This window comes from Sphaerodactylus townsendi, linkage group LG12 (genome assembly GCF_021028975.2).
Source record: "Sphaerodactylus townsendi isolate TG3544 linkage group LG12, MPM_Stown_v2.3, whole genome shotgun sequence".
Classification (NCBI taxonomy): Eukaryota; Metazoa; Chordata; class Lepidosauria; order Squamata; family Sphaerodactylidae; genus Sphaerodactylus; species Sphaerodactylus townsendi.
The window spans coordinates 54,261,228-54,286,597 of NC_059436.1; the positions used below are offsets into that span (position 1 = coordinate 54,261,228).

General features: G+C 47.8%; 1 protein-coding gene across 1 annotated transcript in view; it reads right to left on the reverse strand.

Moving 5' to 3' along the window:
• The window catches only part of FNBP1 (formin binding protein 1), a 230,759-nt gene that overhangs the window by 145,837 nt on the left and 59,552 nt on the right, over positions 1 to 25,370 (reverse strand). The window contains exon 2 of the mRNA XM_048512254.1: positions 7,672 to 7,787. Within this exon, the coding sequence (XP_048368211.1) occupies positions 7,672 to 7,787 (116 nt within the window). The remainder of the gene's footprint in view (positions 1 to 7,671; positions 7,788 to 25,370) is intronic.

Sequence of the window (25,370 nt, forward strand, 5' to 3'; positions counted from 1 at the left end):
CGATAGCGTTAGGAGACAGGTACCTATTAGATTCTGCAATAAGGGAAACCACAAGCTACGGTAGTGATTCTCTATATCTGCCACACACTAACTGCTTCTTCGGCCTGATCATAGCCCATGATAAATAGTTGTGGAGAAAAACCCGAAGTTAGGAATTTGGTTACTACTGTCTGCTTGTTTCTACGTAGAATAAAATGGGGCGTGATTGCCGGAGTCATCGTTAAAGGGCGAACTGGTAGAGAGAACGCGAACGCAGAGTCAATAGTTAAATATAGCCACCTGTTGACTGATTATGCACTGCTGCTCAGCCCTGCAGCCAGGGAACGTTTCCTTCAAGGCAGAGATTTCTGTACTGATGTGCTCTGTGTTACAGTGCTAAAGATTCCAAAAGCCCTACAATGCAGGGAAACCTTGATGTTTTCCCTTGCTGCGAGATTTCTGCCCCTTCTGGCCTCCCACTCCCCACTCAGCACTGGCATTTCTGGGGGATCTATGGTGAGTTTTGCGACAAAGCTCAACGATATGCGGTTTTAAAGATATGGTGCCAAAGGGATGCTGGACAAAGGGATTTAAAGGGCTTTAATAACAAAGCCGGCAATCTTGCAACAGGCAGGATATGACCGGGAACGGAACATTGAAACCATGCCGCAGCCGAGCAATGAGGAACCCCTCACGATAGCAAACTAAAAGGTGACCAGATTTTTACTATTAAGAAGCAGGAAGCGCTGGCGCAAAAGCGCCGCCGCCATAAAGAGCAAAGCGATGCTCCTGCTCTGTACCACGCATAAAGGCACACCTGCCCACTACCTGCAACACAAAGGCAAAATCCCGGATCGCAGGAAACAGGGAAGCGCCCCAGAAGGATGCACTTTGCATCATCTGAGCATTTTTCGATTCTGGCCTTGATCTTATTTGTCCTTATCGCTTGCTCTTGAGCGGCTAAAATCAATTATTCTGTTTCCTTTCTCAGAGTTCCAGTTGTTAACCACAGCCAGGGTTTTTCAATGTCCAACTTGTCCTTGATCTTCTCCAGAAGTTGGCTGTGTAATGCTTTGTTGTGCCAGCTTTCAGTCCTTGTTTTAATCACATTGTTTCTGTACTCCTGTTTGGTTCTCTGGGCTTTTAGTAAACGCCTTGCAGTAATCCTCAGCCACCACATTTCCAGGGAAGGTATAGTCTATCAGTATCACTGCATGGGTGTAAGGCATAGTTCATTGTCATAAGTTTCCAAGTTTTTCTAGCCAATGCCTCCAAGTCAGCCTGTGTCCATTTTATGATTCCGGCAGTATACCTGATGACAGTGTAGCCCAGGTATTGATGACCTTGATGGTATTCCTGCATATTTAATTTGGATTTCAAAGTTTTCCAGACCGTCTGGGTGTATTCTCTGCCCACCCAGTCTTCACTTGCCCGTGTTTGATGTTATCCAGCTGCAAAATGCCTAGGTATTTATTTGCTGGAGCTTCTTTTTGGTTTGCACTTGAGGAGTTGACCCATCAAGGCATTTCTGTAAAAGTCATTCTCGTATTGTTTAGTTGTTATTGTTATGCTTTTGAAACAGGATGAGACATTTGAATTGTGGTTCTCCTGTGTCAAGTTCCTTATGTTTGGGGAGTGGGAGGGCTAGATGCTCCTTTTCTCAGGTAGGGGTAGACATAAATACATATATGTGTGCCTAAACGCTACCCGGCCACACAGCGCACACCTCACCATTCTACACATGGCAGGTGCACAGAGGTGTATTCTGTAAATATTGTCCACCAGCCAAAAGAACCAAGAAGAGTAAAGTTTGCATTAATACCTCACTTTTCTCAACCATAAGGAATCTCAAAGCAGCTTACAAACTCCCTTACCTTCCCTGCCCCACAATGGATACATTGTGAGACAGGTAGGACTGAGAGAGTTTGAAGAGAACTGTGATTAGCCCAAGGTCATCCAGCAGGCTTCATGTAGAACAGTGGGGAAACAAACCTAGTTTACCAAATTAGAGTTCGCAGCTCATGCAGAGGAGCGGGGAATAAAACCCGCAGGGCATCCAACCACAAACATAAAATCTGACAATAAAATCCAATCAGTTTCCAAAGCAGTTTCCAAACAGACAACACCAAAAGCCATAAAACCAGCAAAGACAGGATTAAAACTTACAAAATCATCGCCCAAGGGGTAACAGTAGCTTAGTGTCATCAGCATGTCAGTGCAAATCTTCCTTGCAAATCCTGGAATGACTTTTCCTGCTTGGTTTAATGTATACATTAAATATAGCATGGAAACATTGCTGGACAGAACTTTGTGGGACTCCAGAGCACAAATACCAGGCAGGGTACAGATGATTATTCCCCAGCACCAATTTGGTTCTGTTTCTCTTTAGCAAAAATTTAGCCAACAGAATCAAACCCCACAATCTGGAAGAATCCCAAACGCAGAAAACTCCCGGGCGCTGTCATTCTCCCAGGGACAGCCGTCTGTCAGGGCAACCAAATGTCATGCCTATCCACCTTTCCAGTAATCCAGACTTGAGTGTTAGCATAATCTGTTCATTGATTGAGAGTTGTGAATACTTCCTGGTCCTTTCCAACCGGAGATGCCGGGAATTGGACCGAGACTTTCTGTACTGTTGTACTGCTGAGCCACAGTCCCTAATTTGTATAACTTTGTATAAAATGCAGAATGAGAAATGATGTCAGCATTAAGGACCTGCGCCCTAGAGGGCCCTCAAACCTGAGGGATTTCAGGCAGAGTAAGTCATTCCTTCCTAATGTCTTTCTCCAGGACTCCTAGTTCCCTCTTTACTGAATGCTTTCACCTTGTCCCTGACAGCAAGGACTGAGAAGTTTTATTTGACGGGGCTCCTTGCTAAATACGGTAAGGAGAAACAGTGCAGCACTGCAAGGTCACTCTGCTAACAGCAGCACCTGTGCCCCAGCAGTGAAACATATTGCTGCAGGGATTTCAATTATAAGAGTGTGGCTGGAGGGCAGTTTTCCAGGCCTCGGTTTCAAGGGGAAAGAGAGATGCAATCCTCAGCATCGTCAACTAAAAATAATATTGGGGTGGCAGGGCTGGGAAAATCTGTGGCCTCAGGCAGCTGCAGCAGCTGGTGAGAACAGGCAACTTCGTGCTAGAGGGACCAGTGGTCTGACCCTGTATGAGGCATGTCCCTGGACAACTGGGAATTCGGTATGAAAACAGTACCTCATAAGGTCCAGAGGCCCCTTCCGCACCACATAAAATAATCGTTTTCGAACCACTTTCCACGCAACTGTTTTGCAAGTGGATTTTGCTGAAAATACAGCTTACAGCTTTAAAGAGCACTGAAAGCAGTTTGAAAGTGCATTATTCTGCATGTGCATTAAGTGCATTAAGCTGCATTATTCAGCATCTCCCATTAAAAGCCTTTTGGAAGCGGGGCTGGGAAAGGGTTTTTTTTTTTGCTACCTGAGAACCCTGGAGTGCTGCTGATGCTGAGTTGGTACGGAAAGGGTGTTTAACCCTTCCACACTCAAACTGCAAGACAGCCTTGTCAGTGGTGGGGGTGGGGCGTCAAGTTGCAGCCAACTTCTGGAAATCCCACACAGTTTTCAAGGCAAGAGCAGTTCAGAGGTGGCTTGCCATTGCTTGCACCTGCAGAGCAACCCTGCACTTCCTTGGTGGACTTCCATTCCATTACTAACCAGGGCTGACTTTGCTTAGCTTCTGGTGAGATCAGGCTAGCCTGGGCCAGCCAGGTCACAGTCAGCTGTCTATGGAAGAGCCAATCAAAGGTTTTAGGAGGCAAAACCCACGTCAGTATGGAATGAACCAACCCAAATCAAGACTCCACACAAGCGCTTCTTCTTCCTAGCCTTGTGCCACTAGTGCGGGGTCCACTGCTTGTATTTTTAAATACGCCACTTCTCTCAATCTAGTGCGATGTCTGGTTGCAGGCCTGTAATTTTCAGATCCGCATTGATGGTATCTTGCCATCGTTGCTTTGGCCATCCGCGTGGCCGCTGACCAGTAACCTCAATGTAATAGGCGATGCTGGCCACAGTGTCCAGGCTGCTCGTTGGACATAGCCGTACCAGCACAGGCGCCTCTCTCTCATTTTTGCCTTGATGGGCGCAATGCCAAATTGTTTTTGGACCATGTTGGTGGTGATGTGGTCGAGGAGGGATACATCCAGTGTCCAGTGAGACATGCACGTTTCCATGACATGGAGTCATCCCTCAGCTGCTTTCATTATGGGCCAGCACTCTGACCCATAGAGTGCTACAGGGCAGACCGTGGTCTTGTAGATTTTTGACTTCAAGTGTATAGGCATTTTCTTATCACAAAGAACACCAGAGATTCCCTTTCACCTCAGCCATGTCGCGTTGACTCTCGCCCATATTTCACCATCAATGCTGCCATCACTCTGTAAGATCAAGCCGAGGTACCTAAATGCATCTGTTCTCTTCAGATTGTTACCGTTGACCTGGATCGAGCCCATACCAGGAGTTGTTTCCAGATATTCAGTCTTCGCAGTGTTAAGGCACAGGCTGAATTGACCAAGATGGTCATTCCAGGCCTGAACCTGGCGCTGCAGTTCCACTCGGATAGTGGTTATGATCATGACGTCGTCAGCATAGAGCAACTTCTAGGGTACAGCTCTTTGCAGATCCTGCGTGACGACAATGAACAGCATTGTGTCCATGACGACAATGAACAGCAATGGTGACAGTGCTGAGTCCTGGTGGGCGTCAACATTCACTGGGAAGCTGTCAGATGTTAAAGCTGCGCACTGCTCTCAACTGCTGGTGTCTCATGCAAAGAAGTTTGACCCAGTTGATAAGTTCTTCAGGCACACTGTGATTCCACACAAGCGCTATTTATCTTAAAAATCCTCCAGCAGTATTCTCCAAGTATTTCTCTTTTGAGGAGACCTTTTATATCCCTCTGGTGGCATTCAACCCATGCCTGTGCAGGACAGCATGTCTATGCTGGCCAAGCCTCAGATGTTTATACACTGGACTTTATGCTCACACACAGATCTACATGCATGTGCAGCATGGGAAAGACTGAGGCCATCAATCATCTTAAATATAAACACTATCCACTAAGGTCGTGGTGGGTTTTCTGGGCTGTGTGGCCATGGTCTGGTAGATCTTGTTCCTAACATTTCGTCTGTGGCTGGCATCTTCAGAGGTGTATCACAGAGAAAAGTCTGTTTCACACTGTGTCTAGCAGTCTGAATGCTGTGTTTTGTGGTTCCTATGTAGACCTTTCCACAGCTGCAGGGTATGCGACCATCTTCAAACCTACCAGGAAAATATAGCAGATGCTATGCTCAGCAAAGGATAAGAGAGACCCCCTCACTTCTGCAGGAGTCTATCGCATACCCTGCAGCATTCAGACTCGCAGTAAGGAGCATGAAAGACACTGTCGGCTTAACCATCCTGAAAAATCTGCAGTTGCAGAACACGTGTTAAAAAAAAACTGGACATAACATTTTATTTGAGAACACTGGAATTCTGGACAATTTGGAAGGTTACTATGTCAGACTGCACAGGGAGGCCATTGAAATTAACAAACACTAAAACAACTTCAACAAGAAAGAAGAGACTCTGAAAATTAGCAAAGCTTGGGTACCAGTACTTAAACAATGGACTGATAACCCCGCCTGCAATACAATGCACTCAACCACACCTTCGCATAGCAAGTTCCACCCAAACACTTACTGATTGGTTCCCCACCCTGGGACATGGACAATATACCTGTAAGGTTGCAGTTCAACCTTGGAGAGGCTCCTTCTGGAGTTTTGGGGGGAATGCCCAGAACGGGGAACGTTACTGTTATCAGTTGCTTGCCTTGCTTGCTTTAAACTGTCTGTGTGAAACTGTCTGTGCGAGTCTCTGTGTGAGAACCTGAATTGTTTATTTGTTCTTGGCGGGAACTGGTTGGAAGCCCGTAAAAGCGGCTGTTCGAGTGTTGGGGGGCCAGTTCCCACATTGCCTGTTCCTGACTAAGAATGCCAGCTCAATAAAGAACTTAATACAGTTGCTTTTGACTGGACTTTACTGGTTCATTACAATACCCCAGTAAATTTTCCCTTCTCACTAGACACAGTGTGAAACAGACTTTTCTCTGTGATACACCTCTGAAGATGCCAGCTACAGATGCAGGCGAAACATTAGGAACAAGATCTACCAGACCATGGCCACACAGCCCGGAAAACCCACCACAACCAGTTGAATCTGGCCATGAAAGCCTTCGACAATACACTGTCCACTAATGCCTGCCCCTCAGCCCTAAGGAGCGTGGTTTCAAGAAGTGCCTTGTTTTACTGCTTGTCTTTTACCAGGTTAGAAATCAAATGGGTTGGATCCACTAGCTTTCAGAAGCAGTTCCTTCCTCATCTGCCCCTCCTGCCCAGCAACCCCTTTTGATTCCACAGAAAAGGCTGTCTAGGGATCCATGCGGAGAAAAAGTCATGCAGGCCAGAAGGCTGCAGTGAGGAGGAGAAAAGTAAAATCATGCCCTACTCCCATTTGAAGCAGAGGCAGTCTGGTAGGATTCAGCTTGGCATGTATGACTTTAAGGAATCAAAAGCACCTCTGAGCACAACATACCAGAACACAGAGGAGGCTGCCGGCTGTGCCTCTGCATGATTCACTGCTCTGGTCATGCTTCCATCTAACCAGACTGTGCTGGAGGCTGAACAGTTCTTATAAGAAAGGTTCTGCGAAATCTGACCAGAGATCCATCTAGTGCAGCATCCTGTAGTAGTCAATCAAAAGACCAGGAAGATCCACAAAGAAAGGAAAGAGGCCCAAACCTCCCCCTGTTGCTTCCCCACCAGCAACTGACATTCAGAGGTATATAGCATCTGAACATGGAGGATCCATCAAGACATCCAAGTTAACAGACATTAGTAGAACCATGCTCCATATATCTGAATTCAGCTGCATTAATGCTTTAAGGTGTGATCGGATCTGACACGCAGATGTAGAAAAATTTCCCATCCTTGGAGGAGGCCAACTTCTATGTCTCTGGGTGAATCAGTGCTTTGAACAGACTGCGCCCACTGCCGACAGCGGTGACTCAAGGAGAGACCCAGGAGGTGGGTGCCTTGGGTGCTGGTTAATACTTGCCACCCAAAATATACAAGTGTGAATTACTGTTACAGCACAACGGCAGAGCAACACCCAAGCAATGTGCAGATGCAGACCTGGGCAGACCTTGGCATTTCTTTAAACATGTTATCATTCTGTTTTGCCCTTTTTCATTGCTGCTGTGCCCAATTCATTTATTTCACACCTTTTATGCAGCACGCAGGTATTTTGTCAGGAATGTTTTAAAAGTGCACATTTAACGAGAAAAAATAATCAGCATTCAGAAAGAGGAAATAGTCAAAACGAAAATCCACAGATTTGATTTGTGCAATACAGAATTGAAAACAGAACATGGATTTTTGAGTTGAAACTGTCTCCAAACATGAAGGCTCTCTTTAGCCACCCTAGCTGCAAATTCAGCAAGGTCCCTCCAATTTTCAATCAGAAGAAAGTGCTCCTCAAATAGAAGAAGTATGAGAAACACTGATGTGAAAGCATCGAGCAGTTACTGTCCCAATCGTTCTGCTGGCTGTGTATACATTAAACGAACAAACACAAGTTGGGTATCCATCAAATAATCAAAATGAAGAATCTGACTCACCTAAGTTGCTTGGCATAGTTGATTTCTATCTCCGTTCTCTCTTTCACAAACTTGATGTATTTCTCCAAAACGTCAATGCCCCACTGTGTGTGTTTTTCAAGGTTGTCAAACTGATCCTGCAGAGCGGGAAAAAAAGAAGGAGAGAGATGGTTCAGTAAGGAGAGAACAGAATGAGGGGTGAGGTAAACCATCCATGCTTTTCGTCAGGTGATAGGAGTGCTTTTTAATCACACACATTCATCCAGCTAACAAATCTGAAAGCCAAACAAAGACTTGGTAACAAACACCGGCAGATGCTCCTTTCCTACAAAGTGGCTGGAGAGAAGAGATGAGATTGGCATTCCCAAACTACTTTAAGGGTTTGCCCTTGCTAAACACCCCTGCAAGGAATCAGACACCTTCCCTTTTGCATTTATTTTGCATCCCCCAAAGATCATCACAATTAAAAAACAACAACAACCCCACACCCAGCAAAGTCCCAGTATCATGACATCAGTTGGTCTCCGGCACAAGACGATTTCTTTCCCTGCGTTGTCACCTAGATTCACAGCAGCTACAGAAATCACTCCCTCCTGCAAGGTGCAAATACTTCTAAATCCAGCAGCAAGATCACTCATATGATTCTACGGCTCTCAGGGCAAGCAGAGGATCAGAGGGATCTCAGGGCAAGCAGAGGTTCAGCACATGGGCACCTCCCTACAGCCTTAGTGGGGAGAGGGGATAAACAGTGGTGGCGAACCTTTGGCACTCCAGATGTTATGGACTACATTTCCCATCAGCCCCTGCCAGCATGGCCAATTGGCCAATTGGCCATGCTGGGAATATGTAGTCCATAACATCTGAGTCTGGAGTGCCGTCCCTACAAGACTACAAACTGCAGAACAGAATTACAGGGCAGGTACCAACGTAGGAAACTCTGGCACTAGACAGGCCAAGGATGCAGGAGACGCCCCGTGTACAAGGCGCACTGCTCACTTGACTCCTACTTCTTAATCCCGGGAAGATGAAACATAAAATCATGTACTAAGTATATACTTTGAAAAAGCTGACATGGCTACAAAGTGGTTTTATATTGTTTTAAATATTGTTGTTTGCCACCCTGAGCCCCTTGTGGGAGGGCGGGGTATAAATACAAATATAAATAAATAAATAAATAAAAGTGGACCAGGGCAGTTGCTTTAAAGAAAACACAAGCAGAAGATCCTAACCACCAATTTCTGTCTAGCTGAGCACAGCAGTGGCGTAGGAGGTTAAGAGCTCATGTATCTACTCTGGGTTTGATTCCCCGCTCTGCCGCCTGAGCTGTGGAGGCTTATCTGGGGAATTCAAGTTAGCCTGTGCACTCCCACACACGCCAGCTGGGTGACCTTGGGCTAGTCACAGCTTCTGCTCTCTCAGCCCCACCCACCTCACAGGGTGTTTTGTTGAGAAGAGGCAAGGAGATTAGCAAGCCCTCGAGGTCTCTCCTGCAGGAGAGAAAGGGGGATATAACTCAAACTCCTCCTCCTCCTCCTTTTCTTTTTCTTTTTCTTCTTCTTTTTCACTGAGGCCAACCAGATGTTACAAACCAGCTCAGTTCACCATGGGAACTTGCAGCTATAGCAGCAACTTGAGAGTAAACGTGCTGTAGGGCTCTTATTCAGATCAGGGCCACTGTGCAGGAAAAAGAGGAGTTCCTGTCTTCTCTCAGCAATGCTGACTTTCAACAGAGCTTAGTTGAAAAGCCCAAGACCTGTGTGTGTGTGGTGGCGGCGGGATGTTATCGAGTGGCGCAAGTTTTCTCCCGTTGAACAGGGGGTGAAGTCGCTTATGCACCCGGTATACAGCATGATTTTGGCCATCACGTGGGGGTTAGCAAAACTCGCCCTCCCCCCCCTTCCCCACGCCTCAGCCCGCCCACTCCCCCCCCATTTACTTTAAGGAAGCCGAGCAGGCTGCAGAACAGGCCTTCCTGGTTCACCAGGTGGGAACTATTCCCATTTCCCCGGGTCTCCTGGGAAAGCGTGGATTCCACACACACAGTGCAGGTCATTTCTGTTCTGCAGCCTGCTCAGTTCCCTGAAGCAGAAGTGTGGGATTCCCGTTAAGGGATGTGATTTCCCCGCTGGCGATGCCCCGCGCTTGCTTTAGAGAAAGCGAGGCAGGCTGCAGAACAGGCCTGCCTGTGTGGAACTACATTTCCCAGAATACCCTGGAAATGTAAGTTCCCCACCAAAGAACAGGCCTCTCCCAGCCTGCTTGGATTTCTAAAGTAGAGTGATGGGTGGGGGAAGCTTGCAGAAGCCCGGAAGCCAGAAGCTGTGCACCAGGCACACTCTGGCTCCAGCAAGCTACGCCCGTCTCGGATGTTATTTTTACTCCACAGAGAAAATAACACTCCCACCCACAGGTCAGTTCATATGTGAGCCAGCATAGTGTAGTGGTTAAGAATGGGGGACTCTCATCTGGTGAGTTGGATTTTGTGGTGGCGAACCTTTGGCACTCCAGATGTTATGGACTACAATTCCCATCAAGCCTAAGCCAGCATGTAGCCACTTGGCCATGCTGGCGGAAGACTGGTCAGAGCCGGCGAATTGTAGTCCACTAACAGTCTGGAGTGTAAGACCGTCACCCTGCCTTTCTCTTTCCCACAGGAGAGAAAGGCAGAGTATAAATCCGAACTCTTCCTCTCTTCTATCAGCCTTCTTTCCTCTGGGCTTCCCTTCCTTCTTAGCTTTCTAAATCTTCTGGGATCTCTTCCTCCAGTCCACCTTGCCTTACAAAATTCCACTTGGGATCTGTGTGAATTTCTAATGCCCCAGTGGCACTGTCACACCAGCTCAGCCAATCGATATCAAGAGGCTTCTCTGCCACATAGAAGACTGGAGGAAAAGAGTGATTCATTGGGGGCGGGGGGGGAAGCCCAGGGGATGATCAGAGCAAAATCTCCAAATATGTAGCTGAGCAAAAAACATAATGTAGGGTGACATGTCATTTTTTTGTATAAAGTTTCTTCCTGTGGACTAGGATGTTTGTTTAAAAGTGAGAGAGACAGCACTGCCAAGACATCACGCACAGAAACTCCCGTCTTAAACAAGCAATCTCAGCTGTGTTTAGAAAGTATGTCTTATTTCAAATCCCCATTTATACACAGACCATCCTTGCAACACTCACAATGCTGGTTGTTTTCAATCAAACTTTCTGTATCCAAATCCACATCACCACTAGCGTGGCCTTTCCAGGCATCAGACAACAAGCCACTTTAGGGAAATTACTGGCCGTTTCCCCACTTTTAAAATTGACGTCGGTTTCATCCGGCGTGGACCTTTTCAGTGCGGGGATTGTGTTCCCCGGCTTCCCCATTGCCCCACGCTCTGTGCGGGGTCATCAAAAGGCTCCGTTTTCAGCAGCGCCAGAAATGACGTGCACTGAGGGGGCGCGAGTGCGGCAGAGTCGGGGCGGCTGCGTTGTCGCCGCCCCTGTAGTGGGGAGTGCAGGTGGACCCCGCACTACTCGGCGAGATTAGCGCGCAGCAAACGGTGAGTGGGGAAAGGCCCACTGTTATTAATGCACTTTGCCAATACCAACGTGAAAACTATTTGGGACTGAACAACCAAACAGGGGCATGAAAAGCCGCAGCTGGCTTCCACTTCACCTAGACCAGGGGTAGGGAACCTGCGGCTCGAGGATTATCATCGACTCTTGCTGTGCACCTGTAGCTCCACGAGCAGGCCGCTGGCCCCATCCTTGCCCAGCACCCACACTGCAGGCAGCAGAGGCGAGCATATAACTACTGCGGTCTGGGCTGCGCCGTGGGCTTCCCCTCTCACCACGCCTGGGTTGGGCCCGGGGTGGGTGCCCTCCCGGCCGGCCGGAGTCCGAGCCACTGGCTTCATCCTTGCCCGCCCTGCAGGCAGCAGGGCGGGCGCACCAATGGCCTGTGGCTGGCTGGGCCGTTCTGCGGGCTTCCCCTCTCGCCTGCCCTGTTTGAGCGGGGCGGGCACTTTCCTGGCAGCCAGCGAGGCTGAGCCACTGGCCCCATCCTTGCCCGCCCTGCAGGCAGCAGGGCGGACGCATCCATGCACTTCTCAGAATGAGTGGAGTAAAAGGTAGAAAAAAACCAATATATATAGTGTTATCTTTATTTTAAATGTCAAAAATTATTTGCGGCTCCAAGTGTTTTCTTTTCCCATGAAAAACGGGTCCAAATGGCTCTTTGAGTGTTAAAGGTTCCCTACCCCTGACCTAGACTCAGTGCAGCCAAAATCCACGGCATACAGATGCAGATGAACAGAAACATCTGTTAAAAGGACGTTCATATTACACAAAATAATGTGTAATTTATTTTGTGTCTAGCTGAGGCACTCACTGAAGAACTGAAGGGAAACTCCATGTGGTTAGGGTATGTCCACATTACCTAGAAACTGTTCTCAAGCAGACAGACAGTTGGGACACTCTAGCAAGTGGGTCAACGAAACACGAAGGAGGAAGGAAAGGGTAAGGCTCAGTGGCAAATTTGCGGCAATCCTCACACAAGCTTCAAGTGGACATTATAATGTGAGATTGCTGCATTTGAGTTCATTCACAAATTCAGAAAAGGGACCCCCAAGGCAGAACATTCCAGAGAAGGGGCCTTCTTATCTCACTACACATATTAATTTTTTTCCCAAATGCATTTTGTCTCTGTTTTAATCTAACTGATTACAGTGTGGATTGTACCTCTGCATCCATTGTTGGCAACATCCCTCCCAACTTCAGACTGGGATAGGAGGACTCAAATCTCCATTCCCACTTGTATCTGATGAAGGGCGCTTTGACTCTCAAAAGTTTACACCCCAAAAATCTTGTTGGCCTCTATAGTGCCATGGTGAGCTCAAATCTAACTGGCAAATTTGTGTTTGTCTCTACATAATGTGCAAAATGGCCATGAAACACAGTTGGTCACTCAACAATGCTATATATCCCTGAAAACCATATTGAATAATCACAGGATAACTTTTAAAAAAAGAAATGAATATGTAAAATCTTAGCTGTTTTACAGGAAAATGCACATATCTGTATTTTTTCTTTTTTTCACTCTTCTTTTGTTATGTATGTTTTGTTTTACTTTACCATAAGCTGATGATATCTTTTATAATGACCATGGGGTTTACATGTTTCCTTTGTATTGTTGTATAGTTGATTTTTTTGTTCTGTAAGTACATATATATATATTTAATTAAAATTAAAAAACAACAACTGATCGCTCAGTAATGCTGCACATTTATAAAAAAGAAACAGGAAACAAAGTTGTTCCGCTGTCAGCTAATATAATATTGCTGCATGTTATTTTGCATGAGGCTCCTGAGAAGTGCGAGAAGTTTAGAAACAGTTTGCATTTTAGGAAGTCTGAAAATCAGCAGCCGAAGGCAATAGATCAGGGGTAGGGAACCTTTAACACTCAAAGAGCCATTTGGACCCGTTTTTCATGGGAAAAGAAAACACTTGGAGCCGCAAATAATTTTTGACATTTAAAATAAAGATAACACTGCATATATTGGTTTTTTCACCTTTTACCCACCTAATTCTGAGAAGGCGATACGTGTCTGCCCTGCCACTCGCAGGGCGGCAGGCGAACCAGTGGTTCAGCCTCGCTGGCTGTTAGAGCGCCCCGGCCCAAACAGGGCAGGCGGTAGGGAAGCTCCGCAGAACGGCCCACAGCCACCGGGCCACAGAGGTGCTCCGCCCCTGCTGCCTGCAGGGCGGGTAAGAAACCATTTGGACCCGTTTTTTTCATGGGAAAAGAAACACTTGGAGCCATAAACAATTTTTGACATTTAAAATAAAGATAACACTGCATATATTGGTTTTTTTCTACCTTTTACTCCCTCATTCTAGAAGTGCATGGATCGTCCAGCCCTGCTGCCTGCAGAGCAGAATAAGAGACCCAGTGGTTCAGCCTAAGATGGATGAAGCCAGTGGCTCGGACTCGCCGGCCGCCGGGAAAGCACCCACCCCGCTCCAACGAGGCGGGTGAGAGGGGAAGCCCACGGCGCAGCCCAGCCGACTGCAGGCAGTTGGTATGCCCGCCCTGCTGCCTGCAGGGCGGGCAAGGATGGGGCCAGCGGCTCTGCTCGTGGAGCCGCAGTGCAAGGGCAGAAGAGCCGCATGCGGCTCTCGAGCCGCAGGTTCCCTACCCCTGCAATAGATGATGATCAGTGCCAAAAACAAGGTTGACAAAGTTTATGGATCTCTTGTCAGCCATGAATCAGGGCTAAATGGAGAGGAAAGGGGGTGGGTACCACTTATCAAAACACTGCTCACTACACTGGAAGCCCAAGTTTCATAGAACCATGAAATCGAAAGAGACCCCAAGGACCATCACCGTCCAGCCCCCTGCCATGCAGGAAAACACAATCAAAGCACTCCTGGCAGATGGCCATCCAGCCTCTCTTAAAAAACCTCCAAAGAAGGAGAGTCCACCACACTCCGAGGTAGTGAATTCCACTGTCAAAGAGCCCTTACTGTCAGGAAGTTTTTCCTGATGTTTAGGTGGAATCTCTTTTCCTTCATCTTGAACCCATGACTCCTGGTCCTGGTCTCTGGAGCAGCAGAAAACAAGCTTGCTCCCTCAGCAACATGACATCCCTTCAACTATATTTATTTATTATATCTAAACATGGCTATCATGTCACCCCTTAATTTTCTCCTCTCCAGACTGAACATCCCCAGCTCCCTAAGTCTCTCCTCATACAGCATGGAATCCAGACCTTTTACCATGTTGGTTGCCCTCACCTGGACCCATTCCAGTTTGTTAATATCCTGGTTTCAAACGGGGAAAAGACACATCCTTTTAAAACTAGTCATTAAAATGCTAACAGAAGTGCTGAAAGCCCAAAGGAAATCACCCAGAACTTGAAGGGTTCAGTCCTCTTGTCAAATCACCGCTGTGTGCCTGTTCAATCTACTTTCAGTGGACTGACAGCAATCCAAATTGTTCATCCCATCTTCTGGAACCAAGAACAACCCGCCCACACACACAAAGCAAATGAAGGCTGGAATTATACTAAAAGCAATAAGGCGCACTGGTGCCACCAGAGAGTGGATGCCTCTTCTTAGGAACCTCCCATGTCTCAAAACAGAACCACGTTGCTAAAGAAGAAATGTAGAAAGAATGACCTAGTGGTGTGGTACGAGCTCTTTCTTCGTTTCGAGCTCTGATGTTGCACTCCCCTTGCTCATTAATTTCTGCAAAACAAGAGTTCTTTGCACAGGGCAGGACCAGGGGAGGTAGCTGTCTCCAGCCGGAAACAGATGAGCGATCATTGTGCGGCAGCCGCTGCAAGACAAACAGCACGGCAGCTGCCGTCCTCACAACCCCCTGGCGAGGAGAACATTAACATCTTCCTCCTTGTCCTTTAATTCCTGAACAGCTGCAGGAGGATGGTAAGGCTCTGACAGCACGACCCCCACACCACAGACAAGCTCCCTTCCACCACAGACGAGCTCCCTTCCACGTGGTCCCTGCTGCTGCTGTGGGCCTGCCATGTGGTAGAGAAGAGGAAGAAGAGTTTGGATTTATATCCCCCCTTTCTCTCCTGCAGGAGACTCAAAGGGGCTGACAAATCTCCTTGCCCTTCTCCCCTCACAACAAACACTCTGTGAGGTGGGTGGGGCTGAGAGAGCTCCGAGAAGCTGTGACTAGCCCAAGAGCACCCAGCTGGCGTGTGTGGGAGTGTACAGGCTAATCTGAATTCCCCAGATAAGCCTCCACAGCTCAGGTGGCAGAGCTGGGAATCAAACCCGGTTCCTCCAGATTAGATACACGAGCTCTTAACCTCCTACGCCACTGCTGCACCCCTCATTCAACACAAGCTCTTAACCTCCTACGCCACTGCTGCACCCCTCGTTCAGTGGCAGTACCCCTCGTTCAACTTGTCCAGTCCAGTGGATCAGATCCCCTTTTCAGCATCCTGTACTAGTTATGTTTGGCTGCTTTTCCCATCTGAGGTGGGCTTTGTGGCATAAAACAGGGCATTTTGATATTTTACGGCAGTGTGAAAGCAGCATGTGTGACCTGATCAAACAACATTAAAATCTGAAACATTAAAAATATGGTTGAACCCAAACGACTCACAATCACCATCATATATCATCTATATATCTCATTTCCTCATGTGCCTCTCGCCTACGGATACTTAAATCTACAGATAAGGGGCACACTTCCCCCAACGGGTTTTTCTGCAAACTCAAGGAATCCCCTGAATCTGCAGAAAAGGGGAGTCTGCTGTCCCTGACCCCGGAGAGCAGAAAACCAAAAGTCAATTGATGTAAACTGATGCACTGACACAAGCTTACTGCAAAGGAAAACAGCCGATTGGATCTCAAGTTCTCATTCACAAAGCTAGGAGCCATGAAACTAACAGTAAAAGATAACCGTTTCCTTCGATGCACATAAGATAGTCATCTCTACCAAGAAAACGAACATATGAACAGTATGTGGTCAAACCTTGTGTCTTGGAAACATTTTCTGTGAAATCCTTCTACCCACCTCCATTCAACCCATCGTCTTCCCCTTTGTCTCTCTTGATGCATTTATTCCACACAATACTGTTGAAAATGTATTATTCCTAATGGTGGGGGGATGTCATCCATGACACAAAAGAACAAAACTCCCCCATTTTTCCCTTTGCGCAGACACTCTAGTATTACTGTGCAGTTTTATATTGAAGCAGCAATTCAAAAAAGGTCTCAGCTGCCATTTCTGCCATTGAAAACTATCCACACAAAATGGCAGCCAAAGAAAAGAAAAGAAAACTACAGCAGCAGGCACCGTTACCTGAAGGAACAGAAACACACGGCCAAATTTGAGCTGCAATAACGCACCATGGTTACTGTGGCAGCATCTTGTCAATTTCCTCCTGCAAAAGTAACTCTCCTTGTCAATTTCACTAGCTCCTATCTTCAAAGTGTCTCTTCACCTTAATGTGACATGCTAATTCAAGATGAAATTGACAAAGCTGATACAATCAACCTGGTTTGTGTTTGTGTCCTAACATTATAATACAATATGACAAAAAGAAAAAAAAAACCTTCCTTTTGAAAATGGTGGATGAGGGGGAGGAGAAAATGGCTGACGGGGAAGTTAGGTGACTTCATTGAGGCAGAGGGACACGCCCTGAATTCTGGGAGGAAGCAGAAAAGGAGAAGGCAGAAAGCAAAAGGTGAGCTGTGCTTTTTGGGGGGCATTCTTAAGGTCAAATTTTTAACTGTGTGCATTATTGGAGGGCTTGTGTGTTTGCTTTTTGAGGGTTTGGGAAGGCCTCACAAACCTACAATTGTTTCAATCCAACTTTAAAATTGTTACAGGCCCGTTATGACTGGCAAAGGTCTTGCAGGCACACAGCAAAGCCTATCTTGTATAATAGAGGAGGCAAGATAATTTGGAATTGCGTTGGGTAGTGCTTTAAAAAATGGGGAGACCGCAGAACCACGGGTGTCCCTGCAACAGTGCAAGCCTAAATGGCCAACTCAAAAGCCACAGCAAAACTATTCTGGCTTGGAGACCCAAAAGAGACCCCATCCACTTGCATGCGTTTGAACTCAGATTGATAAGGAACTATTTGCATCTTCACTGGAAAGGACTGGCAAATGCTCTCAGGGCAGAGGTGGGATCCAGCAGGTTCTCACCAGTTCCCGAGAGTGGGTTACTAATTATTTGTGTGTGCCGAGAGGGGGTTACTAATTGGGTCTGCTTTTCTGTTAGAAATTCCATTAGGTCCAAAAATCATAAAGTCCTGTTGTTTCCTATGTGGCTGGTTAGCGAAGGTAGAAAACGGGATAATTCTCCCTGTTGGGCTGTTTTAAAAACATGTTTTAGTAATATGGTAAAGTTCCTTGTTCGAGAAAGTATCCTTCTTTTGATTTCTAGAAACAAAATTAAGTATTTGAAAGTATTAAGTATTTGACAGGCAGTCAATTAGAGGAGAAGTCGTTGTTTCTGTTGGCAGTAGACGATAGGACTTGCTATAATGAGTTTAAATGATGGACAGAAAGATACCAGCTGGAAATTAGGAACTATTTTTTACAGTAACAGAGAAATTATTAATGCCCCGCCTCCGGAATGCCCGGCCACACCCCGTCGTGCCCCGCCCAGTCCCATTGGCGCTACGCCACTGTTTGAATCCTACCACCAAGGGAACCTGTTACTAAAATTTTTGGATCCCACCACTGCTTCAGGGCATGCATGGAACCACTCCTGTCGCTAAGTAGGATTGTAGGACATTCCTAGAGACTCAGAGGCAGTGCCTGGGGAAAGGAGGGAGCTGCTCAACAGGAATGCAATTCCACACATTCTACCCTCTCAAGCTGCCATTTCCTCCAAGGGAACTGACCGCTGTAGTATGGAGACCAGTTGTAATTCCAGGCCCCAGTTTAATCCCAGCAGGCTTCTCGTACCACTCAGTTGTCAAGGCAAACTAGCCCCCACTTTAAGAAGTGTGAGGAACGGGAACCCTCTTCTCCTGTGGGATCTGGGCCTCAGGATCCTTTCTTTCTGCTCTGTCAAATGATTGGGTCCTAACTGTGCACCCCCACCCCCACCCATGTCAGCTGTCCAGATTTTCCTTCAATCCCCTCCCACACACAGGATACTGGCTAGGAACCAACTGCCATTCCCCACTCTGTTATAAATAACTCCCACTTCACCCCCCCTCGGCTGTGGTTCAAGTGGGCAAGGAGCCAATTAGGAATTGATGCACTAAAGGGCCTTTTCACACACAGGTTGCCCTGCACTTTTTCCTGCCCCCAGCTTTCCCCCATCGTCATTTTCTGTTTGTTAACATTCCATGCTTCCCTTGTTGTTTCTGCACTGTCTTTCAAGTTGGATTAAAGGTACTCTGAGAAAGCATTAAAAAAATTGAAGAACACGTGGAAAGGCAGCAGACGGAAAATGAGGCCACCGGGGAGCTCAAAGAGAAAGCTCAGCAAGCCAGCACTCCATGAGAAAGACCCAAAACTGAGGGTCCCCCGATTTCGAAGCACCTGGTGGGTCACTCTGGGACACCTCTTATACAGGCGGCAGGGATCAGTGGACACATGTCCGACAAAATTAAGATCTCAATCTTACTAGACGTCTGGGTTTAGAGCAGTGGTGGCGAACCTTTGGCACTCCAGATGTTATGGACTACAATTCCCATCAGCTCCTGCCAGCAATTGGCCATGCTGGCAATTGGCCATGCTGGCAGGGGCTGATGGGAATTGTAGTCCATAACATCTGGAGTGCCAAAGGTTTGCCACCACGGGTTTAGAAAATATGTGGCCCTCCATTAGGGGTGTGTGGGGGGGGGGGGAATGGTGCCTGGGGCAACACCTGTACTGGGTGCCCCACCTCCTCTGTGCCCCCCATGCCCCCTACTTACCTTAGTCCAGTGGTGGCGAACCTATGGCACAGGTGCCAGAGGCGGCACTCAGACACACGCAAACAGAGTGCCCCCCCCCCCCCGCCCACATCTAGGCTGGCCTGGGCTGCTGGGCTCGATTATTAGCATTTAAACCTATGACCTAGTTTTGGGGAGGCAGTGTAGGTAACCCTATTAAGCGCTGTTAAACCCCACTGATTTTCATGTGAAGAACTAAAGCGTGATCCTTTACCTGGGAGTAAGCTCGGTTGCTGGCAATGGGGCTTGCTTCTGAGTAAACCCTCCTAGGGTCGTGATTCACCTGTTGGCAGAGTTGCACGGTTGCTTCAAAGCAAAGCCACCGACTACCACCAAGCTTACTCCTGAGTAATGCACGCCTTGGAGCCAACCGTTTTGTCTAAACCGAAACCTCAGTATTCAGGTTAAATTGCCGTGTTGGCACTTTGCGATAAATAAGTGGGTTTTGGGTTGCAGTTTGGGCACTTGGTCTCGAAAAGTTTCGCCATCACTGCCTTAGTCCATGGGAGACGGCTGCAGGCCCCCCCTCACCCCACCCCACCAAGCTGCTGTTTCAGCTGGCCTATGCCAGGGTGGAGCGGGGTAGAGGGGCGCCTAGCAGCAGCCCAGGCAGGCTGCTCTGCCAGCTGAAGGAGCACCCTGGTGGAGGGGGCCGTGGGGAGGGGGGCGATTCTCCGTCTCCCCCCACGTGACCAGCTGGTGTGCACCCTGGGACGTGTGACCCCACATATCCCCGTGAGCACTCTGCTTCTTGGGGGTTTGGTGCAAGCAGAACTCAAAAGGTGGCTTCAGGCAAAATTCAGTAGCAATTCTACACAAATACTCACAGCCCTAAAAGCAGCAGGAAATGTACTTCACACACATGAGAGCTCTGTAATCCTCACAGAAACCCTGAAAGGTGCTGTCATCCCTTCTTGCACTTGGAAAACTAAGGCTAAAGCGGTCTTTGAGAAAGCTTTAAGAGGCGACTCAAACCAAGGATTTCCCAGTTCACTGCTCCAAAATGAGAACGGAGGCCTCATGAACCAGACTAGTAATCTAGCATCTTATTTCCCATACAGGCTAACTAAATGCCCTAAAAGGCACACAGAGATATACTGCTTTTGGACATGGAGGTCCCGTTTGGGCATTCTAACCATAGGTGGGATCCAGCAGGTTCTCACCAGTTCCCGAGAGTGGGTTACTAATTATTTGTGTGTGCCGAGAGGGGGTTGCTAATTGGGTCTGCTTTTCTGTTAGAAATTCCATTAGGTCCAAAAATCATAAAGCCCTGTTGTTTCCTATGTGGCTGGTTAGCGAAGGTAGAAAACGGGATAATTCTCCCTGTTGGGCTGTTTTAAAAACATGTTTTAGAAATATGGTAAAGTTCCTTGTTTAAGGAAAGTATCCTTCTTTTGATTTCTAGAAACAAAATTAAGTATTTGAAAGTATTATGTATTCGACAGGCAGTCAATTAGAGGAGAAGTCGTTGTTTCTGTTGGCAGCAGACGATAGGACTTGCTATAATGAGTTTAAATTTTGGACAGAAAGATACCAGCTGGAAATTAGGAACTTTTTTTTTTACAGTAAGAGAAATTATTAATGCCCCGCCCCCGGAATGCCCGACCACACCCCTGTTGTGCCCCGCCCAGTCCCATTAGCGCTACGCCACTGTTTGAATCCCACCACCATGGGAACCTGTTTCTAAAATTTTTGGATCCCACCACTGATTCTAACTAGCAGCCACTGATGGACTTCTCTGACACAGATTGGTCTCATCCCCTTCAAAAAGCCCCCTACGCTAGCATCCCACAGCCAACCCCATACCCATCCGGCATGCAGATGTGTAAGAAACAGACAACAGTGTTCACTTCACGAATCAAATTGGGATGAGCACCCAAATAATCTATGGTTTCAATCACATGTTCAGCCGTACTCATGTTCAATGTAACCTGAGAATGACTCAGTACATGTGTAAAGAAAAATCAAGAGAACACCGTGCATGGCTTGTACATGAATCCATTGTAGTGTGCAAACAGTTGTTTGCAAGCTACAGTGGATCCATGTACAACCCCTGCACCATTCTATGCTTTGCCTACGTCTACCTCTGCCAGCGCCCTTTTTGGAGTCACTGGTGCTGCCCACCAGCAAGGCTACCCAGAGGGGGGAAAAATGAAATGTAGGTCACAGCAAGGCAAAGAGCCTAAGTGCAGGGCCCGTGGAGGGAGGGAAGAGGGAGGTCACGTGGGTACTTACAAAAGGGCTCTGCAAAACAAATTCGGCATTTAAAAAATCACAGCTGTTTACACGTCTGGTTGTTTGGGGAGGGGGGGTGCAGATTGAGCTAGGAGGGTATGTTTCACTGAATCACCTCCACACGTTGTGACCGTTCAAAGGGAAGCCATCAGCCGTGCAGAATTTGCAGGTTGAAGGGAAAGAAAGGTTAAAATCAGACCGGGCAGCTTTCAAGTGCTACTATAGCGACAGTGCAGGCATTGGCTGGGGGAGGGGAATCACCTGCCAATAGGAATCGATTTCCTCAGCTTTAAAGCCTCCCACTGGCTGTTCCATTGGCAAAGCAGGTTGATGGTTCCTCGAATCAGGAGCAACTGGAAAATGGGGGGGGGGGGGCTCCGTCTTGCTTGTCCTCAATCGATAAAGATCTTGCTTGGCTTTAAAATGAAGCTGTCTGGACCCATTCTCTGGTCCTCTGAATCCAGCATCTATTTCCCAACCTGGCAAGCCATAAGTGGCTGAAGGAAGCATGCAGGGTGGGCACGTAACCCATGTCCTTCCGTCAACAATTTGGCCCCAGTGGCAGCTGAAGAGCGAGGATGTCAGAAGTCCTGTGCAGGAGCAGTCTGAGTGATTCTGAGACCCTGGGCAAAAATCCAGGATGATGATGATGATGATGATGATGATGATGATGATGATGATGATGATGATGATGATGATGATGATGATGAAGATGATGATGATGATGATGAAGAAGAAGAAGAAGAAGAAGAAGAAGAGGAGGAGGAGGAGCAGTTTGGATTTATATCCCCCCTTTCTCTCCTGCAGGAGACTCAAAGGGGCTGACAATCTCCTTGCCCTTCCCCCCTCACAACAAACACCCTGTGAAGTGGGTGGGGCTGAGAGAGCTCCGAGAAGCTGTGACTAGCCCAAGGTCACCCAGCTGGCGTGTGTGGGAGTGTACAGGCTAATCTGAATTCCCCAGAGAAGCCTCCACAGCTCAGGCGGCAGAGCTGGGAATCAAACCCGGTTCCTCCAGATCAGAGTGCAGCTGCTCTTAGCCACTGCTCTTAGCCACTACGCCACCGCTGCTCTTTCATCACGTGCCTACCCCAACCACCGGAGTCTGAGCAAGGGGCAGCCCACAACCCACACAAGGAACTACCACTGCCGTCAGACAGGGGTGCCTCAGATTGGGATGGTGCAAGCAGTCATTATTGTCACCCCGCCCCAGTCAGGGACAAGGTCATGGGCTGTGAGGTCTGGGACGCTGACCCTGTTGCTCACAGATTAAAACCACCAAATTCCAGGAAAGCCACAGAGCAGCCGGCGGAAAACGGGCTTTGAGCCTCAGAGAAAGATGCCCACAACGAAAAAAGGGCCCTCAGGTGTTCAACAGCTTATATGAGGGTCAACCAAATGCTGACCTCTCCCGTGTCCAACCTGAATGAGAAGAGGGTGTGGGAGTCAGTCTGATGTAGCAGCTCCATTCTTATTATTTTCATTTGCAGTCCACCTTTCTCACTGAGATCCAAGGTAGACTGCATGGCAGGGGGTTGGACTTGATGGCCCTTGGAGTCTCTTCCAACTCTATGATTCTACAAGTATAATAATAAAAATGCTTCAAGAAGAAGAGTTGGATTTACATCCCTCCTTTCTCTCCTATAGGAGACTCAAAGCAGCTTACAAACTCCTTTCCCTTCCCCCCCTCACACAGGGGTGTAATGCCCATTGGGCAAGGTGGGCAGCTGCCCAGGGCATCACCTTGGGGGGGCATCAAAATGCTGGGTTCGTTTTTGGGTATTTTTAGTGGTTTTCCATTTTTGGCCTGCAGGGGGCGCAGTTTTTAGGCTAGCAACACCAAAATTTCCGTGTATCATCAGGAGACTGTCCTTATGCTACCCCCCAGGTTTGGTGAGGTTAGGTTCAGGGAGTCCAAAGTTATGGACTCCCAAAGGGGGTGCTCCCATCCCCCATTGTTTCCAATGGGAGCTAATAGGAGATGGGGGCTACACTTTTGAGGGTCCATACCTTTGGCGCCCCTGAACCAAACTGCACCAAACCTGGGGGGTATCATTAGGGCAGTCTCCTGATGATACCATGAAAGTTTTGAGACTGTGCCTTCAGAAATGTGCCCCCCCCCCCAGCTTGCAACCCCCATTGACAGCAATGCAGAAAACTCAATGCAGAACAAAGATTCTTGGGCAAATTTCTGGGATGTTCCTGCAGGGGGTGCATTTTTGGACGTATCAGCACCAACATTTCAGGGTATCATCTGGAAATAGGGATACTTCCTCTCCCTATTTCCACCAGTTGGTTTTGGGGACCTGGTTTAGATCAAATCCTTATGTGTGCGAAATGCTTGCTGTCCTTTGTACTTTCCTTTGATCCTGTGGGAACAGAGTTGGCACCTTTTGACCAAGGGGGTGGGGGACGGGACAGGGGGATATAATCCAAGTTTTAGTTATGATCTTCAGAATCGTCAATTTTTGTTCCTGATCTTTAGTATTCCCAATAAAAACTATAGCTAACGATCTACAGTTGTTTTTTTTATTTTGGTCTGAAGTCTGACACCCAGCTGGCATGTGTTGGAGTGCACAGGCTAATCTGAATTCCTCAGAGAAGCCTCCACAGCTCAGGCGGCAGAGCGGGGATTAGAGTACACCTGCTCTTAGCCACTGCTCTTAGCCACTACGCCACTGCTGCTCCAGTAGGATCCCAACCTCCAGTGCAAAGAAAAATCTTCTGCTATTGATCTCCAGGTAACAGAGATTAGTTGACCTGGAGAACGTTGCTGCTGTGGAGGGTGTCGTCTTTGGCATTATTCCCCATTGAAATCCTCCCCCCTCCCCGCCCAAACCTGGCCCTCCTCAACCACCCTCCCCACCCCTCTCCAGATATTTCCCCCACCCAGAGATGGCAACCCTACCAATGAGGCAGCATGCATAGACACAACCTTCAATTTGCAACTGGACATTTTGCTGTCCAGGAACGGCTTGTTTACAAGTCCTGACATCTGTGTTTAGTGAAGACAGGGATTGCAAAGTGTTTCAGTTTGCAGTAATCAGAACCGCACGATGGGTCAGCCAGCAGCCAGGAATGCCCCAGCTGGCACAAGAAGAAGGCATGGGGTCCAGCCAAAGGCACAGAGACTGGTGGCCCCTCTAGATCCCCCTGTTGCTCCTGCACAAGTCACCAGCTTAGAGATAAAATATCTCCCAGGCACTAGGAACAGGAGCGCCCAAACGCTTCACATCCAGCACGTTTTCTCCTAAGAGTGGCTGCGACAGTTCCAGACATCACCAAAGCTTCCGAGGAAACAGAGGAGGGATGCAAAGGGAGAAGCAGCCCCAGCTTCTTTCTGGCTCAGCGGCCTCCCCTGTCATAAGCCCGTGCACATAAAAACATGACTGTTAATTAAGTCGGCACTTGTCGGTTAATGAGAGAGACGCGGGAGGCTGTGTTTGCACACTGGGAATACTGGAAACCTCTGGCAGGGCTGACTTTGCAGAGCGCTGCACGAGAACAAGAGGAAAGAGCAGCTGGATCTTGCTAAGGTTGGCTGGCCGGAACGGGGTCTTTCTGCTTTCCAACCAGAACCAGACCTTTGAGCCCTGAAAGAGAGCAACTGCCCGCCTCAAACAGGAAAGGGAAACTGAAAAAAGGGAAGCAGAAAATTGCTAGATCACCCTTCACCTCCGCCTGAGACGGATTCTATCTCGTTCACAGACGCATGCAAATTGTTGTGTTTGCCTGTGCTGGAGATGGGGAGCTACTGTTTTACAACCGTAGAGGCAGCTTTGCAGCTGTTTTCAACACTTTGAGACAGTTGGTGGCAGTCTGGCTACAATTCAACGGAGTGGCTTTGGGCCAAGAAGCGCATCGTGTGTGACCAGATTCCATCCCCAACCCCCCCCCAGGTGTCAGAATTCCTCTGCAGGGACAATGAAACACTTGGAAGTTCAAAGATTTTATTGCTGATGACAGGTAGACAGCAAAACCTGTTCTGAGCTGATCCCTCAGAACAACTGATAATACCGTGTTTCCCCGAATATAAGACAGTGTCTTATATTAATTTTTGCTCCCAAA